The 13,642-nt window shown below is 40.2% G+C and overlaps 1 protein-coding gene across 4 annotated transcripts in view; it reads right to left on the reverse strand.

Moving 5' to 3' along the window:
• Positions 1-13,642, reverse strand: part of LOC101910636 (amine oxidase [flavin-containing] B) — a 55,264-nt gene that overhangs the window by 22,800 nt on the left and 18,822 nt on the right. For all 4 annotated transcript variants that reach the window (XM_055801491.1, XM_055801490.1, XM_055801489.1 and 1 more), the window contains exons 2-3: positions 12,303-12,397; positions 11,189-11,326 (exon numbers count right to left, since the gene is read on the reverse strand). In XM_055801491.1, coding sequence (XP_055657466.1) covers positions 11,189-11,326; positions 12,303-12,397 — 233 coding nt within the window. The remainder of the gene's footprint in view (positions 1-11,188; positions 11,327-12,302; positions 12,398-13,642) is intronic.

The following is a 13,642-nucleotide window of genomic DNA, read 5'->3' on the forward strand; positions in this document are numbered from 1 at the left end:
TGCTCATTAGCATTATGTGGTTACTCATTTTTTCACAGTGTATTCTGGACTCCATAAAATAGATAAACAATACAGGCCATATTGTGTGCCACATCTGATTTTTCAAAACTTACATTAAATTATGTATTTAAGCGGGCAGTGCATCAGCATGACTGTCAGTTGGTGGAAGTACTAAATTCTAATAGATATTTGACTCAACGCCACACCGATTCATCACTAAAAAAATATTTACACTAGCTTAAAAAGAAATACTGCATCAAGATTTAATTATTGAACCAGATATAACAACAACATTGTGTCTTGCTGAGGAGAAGTATGCAAATACCACTTACAGAAAGGAGTGGCAGGCTTGATCTGATTTAGCCTCTTTATTAATAATGTGAAGGAAGGGACAGAGATTGTATTATTCAAATACGCAGCTGTTTACAAGCACCAGAAGGGACAGTAAAAGGGCACAAAGGGATCCTGAAAGAGTAAAAACTCAGTCCAGAAAAAACATAATGAGATATAACCTAGGAAAATGCCGGCTAACAACTTCGAGGAATTCTAATTCAGAGAGAGAGATACTTCAAAAGCAGTAAGACCAAAAATCAAACATAAGGAAAAGAATAAGAGAAAATTAGTTTACAAAAAAAATCCCAGCAGGTTAGAAAAAGTGAAGAAACAACTGCTTTTTCAGCTAGTATTTGTACAAATGCAGAACTCTAATAGAAACCTTGTCAGAAACAACAAGGTAATGAAAGTTAGAAAGTAAAGTGTGGGAGGAAAGGATTTCATTCTTTGGTACATGGACATATGAAGAAGTAGCTGCAAAACTACAATTTCATTTTGCAGTGCTTTTGAGGATAGATTATGGTTTGTAAAATGCCAAACATCAAATTTTAAGAAGTTTTCAAACAGCAGTTTTGTCAGAGCCAGAGTAGATCTCCAGTCACTCCATGAACCAGAGGCACCAAGGCTGAAAACCTAGCGTCTTCAGTTTAAGAATGGACATCACAGCACACGTTCACATACTCCAGAAAATAGAGGATTGGTTTTGGTTTTGGGTTTTTGTCTGTTTGGTTTTGTTTTGTTTTCATTCAGCATGGAACAAAAGTGCATTTCTACAGCTCTTGTGCTCAACCATACTAAATACATTAAACTGGAATCAGGAAAACACATACCCCTGTAGATGGAGATTAACTCAGCAAGTTCCATTAGAAACATTGGTCCTGACACAGACGTTTGGGTACTATCAGGGAGTCTCTCAATATGAAATTAATTTGAACTGGGGCATACCTTCATACTCTGCTGCCAAAGGGCTATGAATGAAAAGCAAATGCTCTCGGACTCAGTACCTTCCTACCCCAGCTAGTAACATCCGAACCATGTTGGTAATTACCTCTTAGCCTTTTTGGACACATTAAAATTTTGTAACGAACTCCAATGGCAGCAAGAAGTCAGTTCTACTGTGCCGCCTTCTGAACACTGGAGCCACCCTTCACTACTCTGAACACCATGTCGGTATTCCAATGACCAAGCATATCAGTTCGGTTTTAATTACCTCGCATTTCCCAGATTTAGGTTTATAAAAACACATATACTGCTGTGCTCAAAAAAACAGGACAGTATCAGACTTGTTTATTCCAATAATTGATTTTGTTCTGAGCTTCCTGCTCTGCCAGAGGCAGTCCTGAGTTATCCCCTCTGAGTTAACTCAAGTCTTATGAATTCCCTGTAGTGCTTCCTCATGAGTGCACAGCTAAGAGACACAGAAAACATGTCTTTGTTTCAGTATTCTTCTATTTCACTGCATTTGAACAGCTGAAAGGGAAATCTTAGGTATGTCTCTTGTGCAGAAATCTGGGATGACAAGTCCCATAAAGCATAAGAACAAACTTCAATCTGGAAAAATCAAAACAATCATCAAAAGTTAGGAGTCTCCTCTGAAAGTTACTTTCAAGAGCTCCTAAGACTTTACCTAAGGCCTGATCCTTACTTCCTACATAGACAAAACTCCAGGAGCTGTCAGCGTTTTGTTTGAGAAGAGACTGCAAGACTAGGCTTTACACAGAAACAAAAATAGCAGTGCTACAGAAAAACTACACATAGCTCTGAGCAGTTTCCAACAAAATTAAACGTTTCAGCTCTACTTCTGATGAACTTGCACTTATGCAAATACAACCACCTTTTTGATGTTTAGGCAAAATTTGCCTATTTCCATCATATTGTTGGGAATAGCATTCTCCATTACTTCCTGGTTCTTTAAAATCTCTAAAGAAGAACACAACACAGATGAAAAATATGCCCCAAGATGCTCAAAATATTTCCTTTTCAAATATTGTTATACCAAAATCAGAGTAGTATAAAAGCAGCAATAATAACCACCTCTTCTGATCATGTGACATATTTTCAACACTAGTATATAAGGCTCAGAAGTATTTCTTACCTTTTTTTCTTTTTAAGGGCTTAACTGTACTTAATACAGACACATACATTTTTTAGAAACCATTTCATGATGCCACTTGCAATGCTTCCAAAGACAGAACACCAGCATCAGCAGTTAGAGGTCTACCTGCTATTGTATGGGTCACTTGCTGCTTACAAAGGCTGTTGCCGCAGTATGGGCTACAGCATACTGAAGAAGCTGAAACTATAGGGAGGAAACTCATGCAAGCCAGCTGTCTCAGGAATAAACAAACAGGGAAATGAGAAATCCAGTGTTTCTCACAAATATTACAATTCCCAGTAGATTTTCTCATCCATCTGTTTCACGTCAACCAATGTTTGGCTCAGTTATACTGGACCCATGTAATATAAGTAGTACAGAAATAAACTTTCTGCATACATCAGCTCTGTTTCAGGTCAAATAGTTGACATTAGAAGTGGGTTATTACAGGGAGAAAAAACCCCACAGCATGGCAACTGAGTATCAGTAGCCCCTTGAACATCAGCCCCAGCATCTGGGAGGGCATAGGGACTGGATCCCACACACTTTCTCCTGTCAGAGTGAGTAGATGATCAGCTGAGAAAGGACATACTCTGCCAGGAAATACCACCAGTACCTCAATGCAGAGTAGGATCTCAGGAGAAAGTCTGCTTTTGCAGGCACAAGGCAACTTCATGCTCCCCTAAACACTACGTACCAAGGCAGTGCCTGAGTGGGATGCAATACTGTGAATTGAAGCCCCTGGTGCCAATGATCCATGCATTTTTTATAGCACAGTATAAACATCTTATAAATACAGTCAGCTTTCATTGGAAGAAACAAGATGGTATGGTGCATTCTCTGCATCGCTGCATGAGCACAGATACTCCCTCAGCTAAATCGTCTAAACCTTGGAGTAACTGATGCTAACTTCACCAAGATGTCACTCTGCATGTTAATTCACAGTTACATAGGTTTATAGGCACATAGTGCCCTCTGCTGAATCACGGCACTGGTACCTCACGCATGCCTTGGTCTCTCAACTTAAAAACCTAGTGTCATTCATGTAAAGCACAGAAATGTTAAGATACAAAGATGTGAGAAGGAAAATAAGAAACAGAAAAGCATCACTTCAGGCTGTAACTCTGTACCTGTCTCTGACACTCAGCTTTTCATCTGCTGCCCTGTGGGAAACTATCCTTTCAGTTTGGTTTGTGGGAGTGGTTTTTGGTTTTGTTTTAACCCATAGCATCTAACAATATGTGTCTTTGGGGCTAAGCCTCTTGTGTAATCATAGTTCTCAATAAAACACAGCAACTAGCTGGACCAAGATGAGAGGTATACAGGACTACTTGGAAAACTGTAACAGTGTTGAACTTCATTAAAGTTCCCTTCTTTGAGAACTGTTCAGGAGCTCACATGCTCAGCTGTTTACAATACTGCCAGATATCCTACAGGTAAAAAGATATACAGCTTAGAATATATAAATGCAGCACAAGAAAACCTGGATAATTAATGGTGCAAAGCTACAATATTAAGTCACACCAAAATATCCTCCAAATATCTTTCAATATCTAATTTGAGATTATCAGCCATGGATGCCAGAGTGTTTTGCGAAATTTGGTCAGCAAAAGTAATTCCATTTTAAGTGTAGCACAGCTAGACATATTGGCTTGAAACATGCATCCTGAAAAGGAAAGAAGATAATTGGGAACAATATTATAGGAATGATGTCCATCTTCACTCTGCCATATCAGCCATGCAATCCCTTGAATACTTGTCTTTCCTGAAAAAAAAAAAGGCAGAATGAGAAGAAAAAAGCCAACACTGAAGCGATTTAGAAAGGGAAATTGAGGATCTGTTCTGAATTTAAAAGTGAATATAACTATTTGTTCCAATCAGCTGAGAAAAGTTAACTGAGTCTCCTTCCTACTAGAATGGGATTTTTTTTTGGTTTGGACACTAAACCCATCTTTCCAAAAAGCATTTTGGTGTCTTGTGAAACACAGATTTATAGGGATTTTGTTTCTAAACACTCTTTGAAACCAGGCCTGCATGTGGCTTTCAACACCTAAATTAAACCTACCAACAAAGCGGATAAAATCAAGAGAAAACTTCTCAGTACTTCTAGAATTAGTCTTAAAAAAACCTTCCTTCCACTCCTAAAAGCAGGTAAATGGGCAAAAATTAATGGGAACAGGAGAAAAGAGGAGTTTCATTTGGGAGAAAGACATTAAATGAGCATGTGCTCCTAACATTTCTGAACATATGCTCAGCACACATGCTCTCTCACAACTAAACTACTGCCTTTAAAGCAAGAGTAACACTGGCCTCACTAGTTTTGTTTCTGAGATACTCCAGGTTATTAAATTTCTTGCCTAAAACCAGTGAAACCTCACATAAAATTTTACAGACGTGTGAAACCCAGTATGCTCAGCCAGATGTTCCTGTATGAAATACACATTTCTTTAATTGTTTTTCTGTAGACCTCAATCAACTTCTCAAGGGAAACCAAAATTGGTTCTTACAATCAGATACAATTGCTTGTCTCCCAGCAGCCTGAATTAAAGAAGCTAGGTGGGAGCATAGCTCCTTTTCCTTATCTCCAAGGGAACAGACCCTGGAGTCTGGGAGAGTTAAGACTGAGGAAGTTTCTTTCCATTCGGATTTAATTAAGAAATGCATACTTTATTTCCAGTTCATTTCTCTTACCGCTTTCATCCTCGTGCTACCATTAGGTCACAGCTGCCAGTCTTCCAGTCAATCTGCTTGATCCATAAACATACCTTGGAAGATCTTGCTTTACAGTCTCCTTTGACAGAGATCACTTTGCAGATTTGCTGTATATAATCTTGCTTCTTTTAGGCTGCTGTAATATAAATATTATCTATCTTTTTTTTAATTAAAAAGGCCTAATTATGAACTTCCTTCTTGCAATTACTGCCAGGCGGCTAGCACAAAAAAGGAAAGATGCCCATTAATTTACAGGGCAGGTTCAATGAGACTGAATCATGACCAGCCTTTCCTACACTCCTGCCAATGACTGCTCTTCATTCACAGCGAGGACATCCTTTGTGGGAGTCTGGAAGATGCCATCACCAGCCTCAGCCTATTCAATCCTCAGACTCGCTTTTGAGGCTACCAGCAAATTTGATTAATGATGCAGCATCTTGTGACAGGAATGCCCACATCCTCAAATCTAGTAAAGAGTTAAAATAACACAGATGTGCATTCCAGTAATAACACCTACCAAGGCCCTGTAGTAACTTAACATCTTTGAATTTACTTGGCTTCCTTTTCAAGACACCAGATGCCCAGCTTCTAAAAGATTCAGAAGTATTCTTCTCAGTTCCCCAAGGTCTTGCTTACAAATTGTCAGCAAAAAGGGGAAAAAACAAAAGATGTGATGTCATTTTGCCTTGCTTAAACTGATGGCAACTGAGAGTCTCACAGACTTTCCATTCTCTGACTGCACTCTAATTAAGATATACAATGAAAAATGAAAGCATTTTTACCTAGTTTTCCAAAGATCCCTTTAAAGCTCATAGGCTCTATACTGCAGACTATGACAGGAGATACTGTCCTTGGATTTCCAGAGAACAGGACAAAAGCTTAAATAAGGCACATTGTTTAGCTTCAGCACACATATCACTGATATTACAGAAGAAACACCACTCAGTTCTATAACTTTAGATACAGCAGTCACTTATCCAGCTGCTAATTAAATCCCAATACAACATGACCATCACATTTTTTATTCATAAACAAGACCACATCTAACTGCATTTTAATAAGCACAATAGTGCTGAAAATTAATGACACCCAAGAGGGCTGAAGAATTTTTTTTTTTCCTGCAGATCTGTTGTAGATCAGTATGTAACCTGGTGACATTAGCACAGGTTTATGGTCCTAGTCAAAAGTACTGCATATGTAAGACTAAATATTCACCCTGTTGCAGACAGGGTTCACATTGGTGTTCTTCCCAAAGATGCCAAATGTACATACTTGTATGAAAGTGATGCTAAACTTGAAGAGGGCAGGACATGCATTCAGACACCTCTAGCAAGAGCTGCTGACAGATGAGTATGAGGAAACTCCACCCTCTTACAGGGAACTTAATTGAGGCAAAGAGGTATTGGCAAGTTCCTGTCAAGAACCTGTCCAGTGACTTGGGAGGGCTTGCTTCATGTGTCACCCAGCATTTTATCCTCTGGATGCGCGCAAAAGACAGACCCCTCCAGGTATATGCAATGCCAAGTGTTCCTTTTGGTACTAAGGAAACAACTAGCAGGACTTAATTCAATTATAGCCACATGAGGATTGTTTCAGGTGTAACACACTGTCAAAATAGCCAGCTACTTAAGCCAGCTGTTAGCGTTATCCGCTGGCTGCAGAGACAACACAGAGATTAAGAGGAGTAAGAGTCACTACCACTTTCTAGCAACTATGCTATAATCTGGGGAATTCCAGGAAGGATCACAGTATTATCCCATAGCAAGTTCTGGTGGAAAAAACATCTAGAAAAAATTACAAGGAGCAATAATGGCAGTGGGGGGACATCTACCAAAGACTAATGATGCTATTTTGACAAACAAGCTTTGTTGGTCTAACGTAGCCAGTAAGGAGTCTTGTTGCCATTCTCTGTTGCCAGGTTTTCATGCAAGCTCTGCATCAACAAAAATGGGATCAGAGGATGTTCAGATGGTACCACAGCAGGACAAAGAGTAGATCATCCTTACTGTATATGAAGGAATCAAGTTCTGAAAATATTAATTTGGCAAACCAGTCATACAAAGAGATGTTTCTTCACACAGGTTTAGGGTAGCAGAGTAAACCAATTCCACAGTTATCTTACTTGGCAAAGGAGCCTGTGTTACACTTGATAACATTGGTAGATTTGTGTTTTACAATGCAGGAAGTTTGCACAGCTATTGGGACAGCACAAAAGTGAAGGGCAAACTGAATTAATGAAGAAAATATGTTGATAATTAAACCTTCACAATAACTGACATGTTTTCATATTTCAAGACTTGTTTCCAGGGACTGTTAGATGGCAAAGGTAAACATTACCTGGACTTTATGTACTTTGGTTTCTTTTCTAAAACAAAAGCTGTCATTTTGGTGAGGAAAATAAACATACTGCAAATTTACCTATCTAAGGCAAGGTCCTGAATCCTCTCTTGGGCAGCTAAGGAAAAGTCTTATTTTAAAAGTGTTTTACATCTGCCTACCAGTCCAATGGGAAGACTGTTAGATGATGACTTCTCAGATAGTTCTGCTTTTGCTTCTTAAATTTGGATTTATGAACCTAACTTCAGTTATGCTATTGAAAAGCAGTGGTGTTTGAAGCAGCAGTTTGCCTACCAAATGCTACTTGCATAGCTAGACTAATTTTTCAGCTAAAGCTGATGAACAAGTATTTACACAAGTGAAAAGAACATATTGATGTCCTTTCAAAGACCATGAAAAAGGGTGCTTAACAAGTGGAAGGAAAGAAAAAAAAATGTAGGGCAAGATGTAGGGCAAGAAATATAATTTTGACTTTCTGTGAAAATATCACACACAATATAAGTGAGACCAAGAATAATCTCACAATAGAACCTGACATTAAAAAAGATTAAAAGGGAAAAAACCACACAACCCAATCATGCTGGTAAAGCCTAATTAGCAGAGACCCACCCAGAGATCAACAAAATGCATTCTTTTCATTTTGTAGTACAAAGAAGCTGCATATATTATTTGTATTAAAAAGCCTCTAAAATGAATTTAATTAACTATGAAAGGCTTGATTTTGCCTTTGGAAATATGTAAAACCAGCAGCTGATTTTACAAGATGCACTGTGATGCCTAATTGTGTAGGGAAAGCAGAATTAAAACCTTTAGGTTTCATTGCCTCTCTGGGTTCAGATAATTTTGTGGTCCAGAATTTAATTGCATTTGGCCACAGTCACAAAGCTTCAGTCAGCGTGTGAATTCAAATCCACGCAGGGGTGACAGACCTTTGTATATTTTGGAATCTAGTTTGCACACTATGACTTGAGAGCACCACTTAGATTGTAGGGAGCACACGAGAGCATTGTCCATTTGCAGGGAAAGCATGGGCAAGCCACATGGCTGAAAGTTTGAGACCTGTAAGGAATGTATTACAGATACATGAAACGTAGAAGGCTGAAGATTATTACGCTGGTTTGGCCACACAACATTGCATATGTTAGACATATGTGCCCATGCTGCAATTATTTAACTGTGAGTAATTCTTCAACAATGTTAATACTTTTTCACAGTTGTATAAACACAAAACCAAAAAAGAAATGAAAGATTTAAAACAAATGAAACTAGGAGATTCAAAGGAGGTGCCACTGACTGTGGAACATCTCGTCTCTTTACCTCCTGCTTGGCTACCAGGGAGTCCTGGCACACACTTCTCTCCCTCATCTCCTCAGGAGCTCTCCTACAGGCAGTCACGTTGGGAGCCTGAGACCACAAACTGCCTAAACCCAACCTGCAGGCTCCTAGCCTGCCTTGGGAGCAACTCAGCCAGCAGGTGGGATCTCTCTGCTTGGAGACATTCAATGCTTGACTGGGAAGGGCCCCAAGCAACCTGACCTAACTATGAGGTAAACTCTTCTCCAAGCCCACAGCAGAGTAGGAGCCTTCAAGGGTCCCTGCCAGAGCCGCTTTTGCCATGGCACTATGCCTTACACAGAGCCAATCTCACACATGCCTGTCAGCACTCAGACCAAGACACCTGCTCGCATCAAATTGCCATGGATGCTTCATTGCCCAGCATATGTAAGTGCATAACCTGTCATCTGTGAGCATCTCTGTAGGTCTTAGCACAGGCACATGAGTGCTGGAGCAATCCCAGGCCCTCAGCCTCCCTCACAGCTCCCCCAGGATCTGTTTGCACAGATGCTGGCCTTAACCAAAGTAGCAAGCACCCTGTATCTCCAGGCTTGGATGGCTTGAATGACTCCAGGAGCAGAGTGGCTTCACCCAGCTCTGGATTTCTGGATACAAGTCACACTACTGTATAGATTCCCGGGACTTGTGTCCTAATGCCTTAGTGTCCCAATTCAAGGCCCTTTCTACACCCAACATACAGACAAAGCCAAGGCATGCCCCTCTCCAGCAGCCTGGGTTACAGCCCTGAATGCCAGCAAGTTTCCTCCCTGGGTAGGGAGGAAAGCTTAGAACCTTGACTAATACCAGCACTCCCCATCCTGGGCCAAAAAGTATCCACAGATGATGGCAAAAAGCTATGTGCAACCTCTGACACTTCATGCAGTAAGACACTTGTGGTCAAGAGAAAGACAGACTGTCCTTGACAAAAGCCCAAACTTTTACTTTTGTGCCATTTGTTTTCCTCACTCTAAAAGCCTATTGGAAAACAATAGGCTATTTCAACCTGCATAGTATTACCAATATCTCCTCACAAGCTTGGTTCCTAGAGATCCTAAAAGAAAATAGGGTCTAGCTCACCAAATAAGCAGCCACTTATTTGTGGTTAATAAGCTAACAATAGAGGCCAACATGTCAGCTTCAGCTTTGGCTTCAGTGACTTCTGGCAGCATTCTGGAGTGTCTCCATGCTAGGCCAGCAAGGTTGTCCTGCGAGCTGGTCATCCTGAATGGCCACGTCACTTGTCTTCTAACATTAAGGTTTCCCCTCATGGCATGACCTCCTATTGCTGTTGAGGAGACTCTGAAGGCTAAATAGTGTGAACAAGCAGAACATTTTGCTTTGAGGATGACGACAGAGGCACATGAAAGGGAACAGTGTGGATGTACCCACCAGTTCTGCCACAGCAGAAGTAACTGTGGACAGTCACCACAGCAAATCCCTTTGAGAACATACTTTCTTAGAACAATTGTGTTCTAAAAATGAGTGGAAAAAATATTGGAAAATATATGACAGAACACCTTTTCTCTATTGCTGTTTTTAAATCTGTCAATGTTTTCTTTAACCTTTGATCAAGCACAAACTACTGTCTCACTAGTATTTTGCCAGTCATTGCACAATGGCTTTTCATAAGCATATAATGAAACTCAATGTTATTTTCCTCAGGACTAATATAAAAATTTTCCCTTCTGTGGGAGTGCAACACTGCTCTATATCAGAAAAGGAGAAAGGATGTTCTTTTGGAGAAAGCATATTACGAATACTAAGAATATGCGAGCTTTTTAACAGCTTTGCCATAGCTGTCCTGTTTCAGATTGCGAACAGATAGTTTAGATCTGCCTCCACCAGAATGGCTCCCAGAGCCTTTCACAACGACTATTACAATGCCTTTTGCTACTCTGCATGTTAGCTTTCTCATCAGCAAAACCAGACTTAACTCTCATGTTCTTTCAGTTAGGATAATAATTGTCACTGGTTAGGAAGTCCTTCCCGAAAAAAATTTCAGCCTGATGGAAGATACTTCTAGGACTTCTGAAAGGGAGTTTTAGACACTTTGGGCAGTGTATATGAGAGCTGACCTGTACGAAAGCGTTTACATTGTTTGTAAACAATGAAGCTTTTTGAGAGCTTTTAAATAAGAGCTCAGACCTGAACCAAGGCATCAGCTAACAGGAGGCACCTACAGGGTACACATGTAGATGCGCATGCATACAGTAATCTGTAGGAATTCTTCATTACCAACATACATATTTTCCTCCCAGAAACTCAAATAATGCATATTTAAACAGGCACACTCCACTGTAGCATGAATGGAAAACAATGAGAAAGGAGATCACTACAACTTGCCTGTCTACAGCAGCACACCTGAGAGCATCTTACCTTGACATGATGTATCAGGTGCTCGTCTTCATTCACTTTATACGTCTCTATTCCTAACTCTTTAGATAACCGCAGGAGACGATTTTGTGTTGGCCCCACATACGCTCCTCCAAGATCCACATACTTAACTTGATTATTCTAGTTTATCATAAACAACACACAAGGGGGTGGGGGGGTGGGGGGGTGGGGAGAAGGATTAAAAAAATATAAGCCTTATGTAAATAGCACACAAGTTAAAAGAGCAATTCAGATTAATTCTTTGCAATTCAGATTAATTCTTTAAATGAAACACTACCAAAACATTTTGGCCAAGATTCCTTCCCCCATGGAAAATTTCAGTTCTTTGGCAAAGTTCTCGGCAATTACTGAAAATCTCAGATAAGGAATTCATAACTATCTTAGCTGGCCTGTTGTTACATTACAGCCTGAACAAACACAAAAGGAGAGAGCCTGACAGGCACAGAGAGAAGGCCAGAGACATCTGTGCAGCTCTTGCTCAGTCGAGCATCTCACCAATGACTAGTTCAAAACAGACTGTACTAGGAAGTAGCACAGGTAAGGTTTTCTGATGGACAAACTGGGAGGGGGTCTCCCAGGTCCAGGCAGGGCAGAAGGTAACAGATTGAAAGGAGACATGCTGGTTCTAGTTCCCAGCCCTCCCTGCCATTCCTCTAGCCTGTGTCACTCCTCACAGGGCTTGTTACAGTTCAGCTCAAGGCTATGGTTGGCCTTATAGCTGTTTTTTCATAGACATTTCTCCTGTGTCTCTCCCCAGGAAATTATTTGGAAACTTAACTAATCATGTTCTCCTTCCCAGAGGAAAGGACTGATGAGTCCAGAGCCTGCAGATAACACGGAAATATTCTCTGCCCACCATCATGCCAGTCTTTCCCTACTCTTGCTGGTTACAATATCAAGAAATTTCCCACCTGCTAGTGCTCTAGAAATTTTCCCAGAAGTGGGTCCTCTAGCAGGAAAGATAAATAAATATATTTATGTACACTACTCATATAGTATGTGTATACTATACACCATACACGTGTATAATTATACATATGTATAGTATATACTGTATGTACGTATAGGTAGTATAAATGGGTTTGGAGATAATTACCCTTACAGTGAAAGTTCTTCCACCAACCCTGTCATTGGCTTCCAGCAACACCACATTCAAGCCTGACTCAGTCAGCAGTTTGGCTGCAGAGAGACCTAAAAGATAACAAGAAAAACAAGGAATATTTCCATATATGCGCTGCATGGCTTTTGTGACTTGATGTGTAAACACTTACGTAGGTATCCATCCAAATCCTGAATTTTTCATTGAAATACTTTGCCAGGGGGGTAAGGCAGAATTACAAAAACCACAGTAATCATGAAATGGAACTGAAGCCACATATTAAAACAGTCTGTGGTCAAATTTTATATGTACTGAGCATCTTTTGCACTCCATGCTCAGCTCTTCTGATGCATAAGCCAGCATTTGTAATGATAGTCATCGAGTAAGGCAGAGAACTTGGGCTTTCTGTTTTCTAGCATCAGCATGTCTTCTTTTGTAACACCCCCCCCCCCCAAAAAAAAAAAAAAAGAGAAGTGAAGTTTTATTAGGACTGTCCTAAATTTCAAAAGTTTTCCTGTAGCTTGTTGTATGTGTCTGCTTTCCAGTTTGAATATTTTGAAGCACATTAGCAAAGTTCCCACAAAGCCAGGTCACAGGTTTCTTCTGAAGAACATATGGTCTGACTCAGAAGAGACAAAATGTGTGCTTGTGTGTGGCAACAAGAAGAGAAAAATATGGCTAAGTCTACCCCAAAAAATTGTTTCATCCCTCAGCTATTTTCTTCATAATACTTTTATTTCCATCTTGCAATTCTTTTAAGATGAGACACCAAGAGAGGGAACAATGAGAATACAGAAGGGAACATATAATTTTAGTTCCGATGCCCTAAATCCTTGATTGCAGAGAAAAATATTAACATCAGGCCCTGCAGCAAGTGTGTCAAGCTGCTATAGGAATGAAGAGAACAAGAAAGGGTGCACAACACAAAGGGAATACAGCCCACAACCTCTCAACTTCTTAAGATCACCTCTGCCTTTTACTTCAGCACACGAACTGAGATTTGTATAAACTGGGGTTCTTACTTTGGCCACATGTGAGTGAATTTCTAGAGGGACAACAAAGTGTTATATTCTAGAGGGTTGTGTCATCTTCTTGAACTGCTAGGATGTGTTGGATAAAGTTCAGCACAGGCCAAGCAAGAAGCCTGTGGTGGGATGACCTTGGCTGGACACCAGGTGCCCACCAATCCACTCTATCACTCCTCTCCTCAGCAGAATGGCGAGGGAGAAAATAAGATGAAGAAAAAAAACCCCAAAGTTTGTGGGACAAGATAAAGACACTTTAACGAAAGCAGCAGCAGCAAAAATGGTGCACACGGTAGCAAAAGAAAACAAAAT

The sequence above is a fragment of the Falco peregrinus genome, chromosome 4 (assembly GCF_023634155.1).
Source record: "Falco peregrinus isolate bFalPer1 chromosome 4, bFalPer1.pri, whole genome shotgun sequence".
NCBI classification, from domain to species: domain Eukaryota; kingdom Metazoa; phylum Chordata; class Aves; order Falconiformes; family Falconidae; genus Falco; species Falco peregrinus.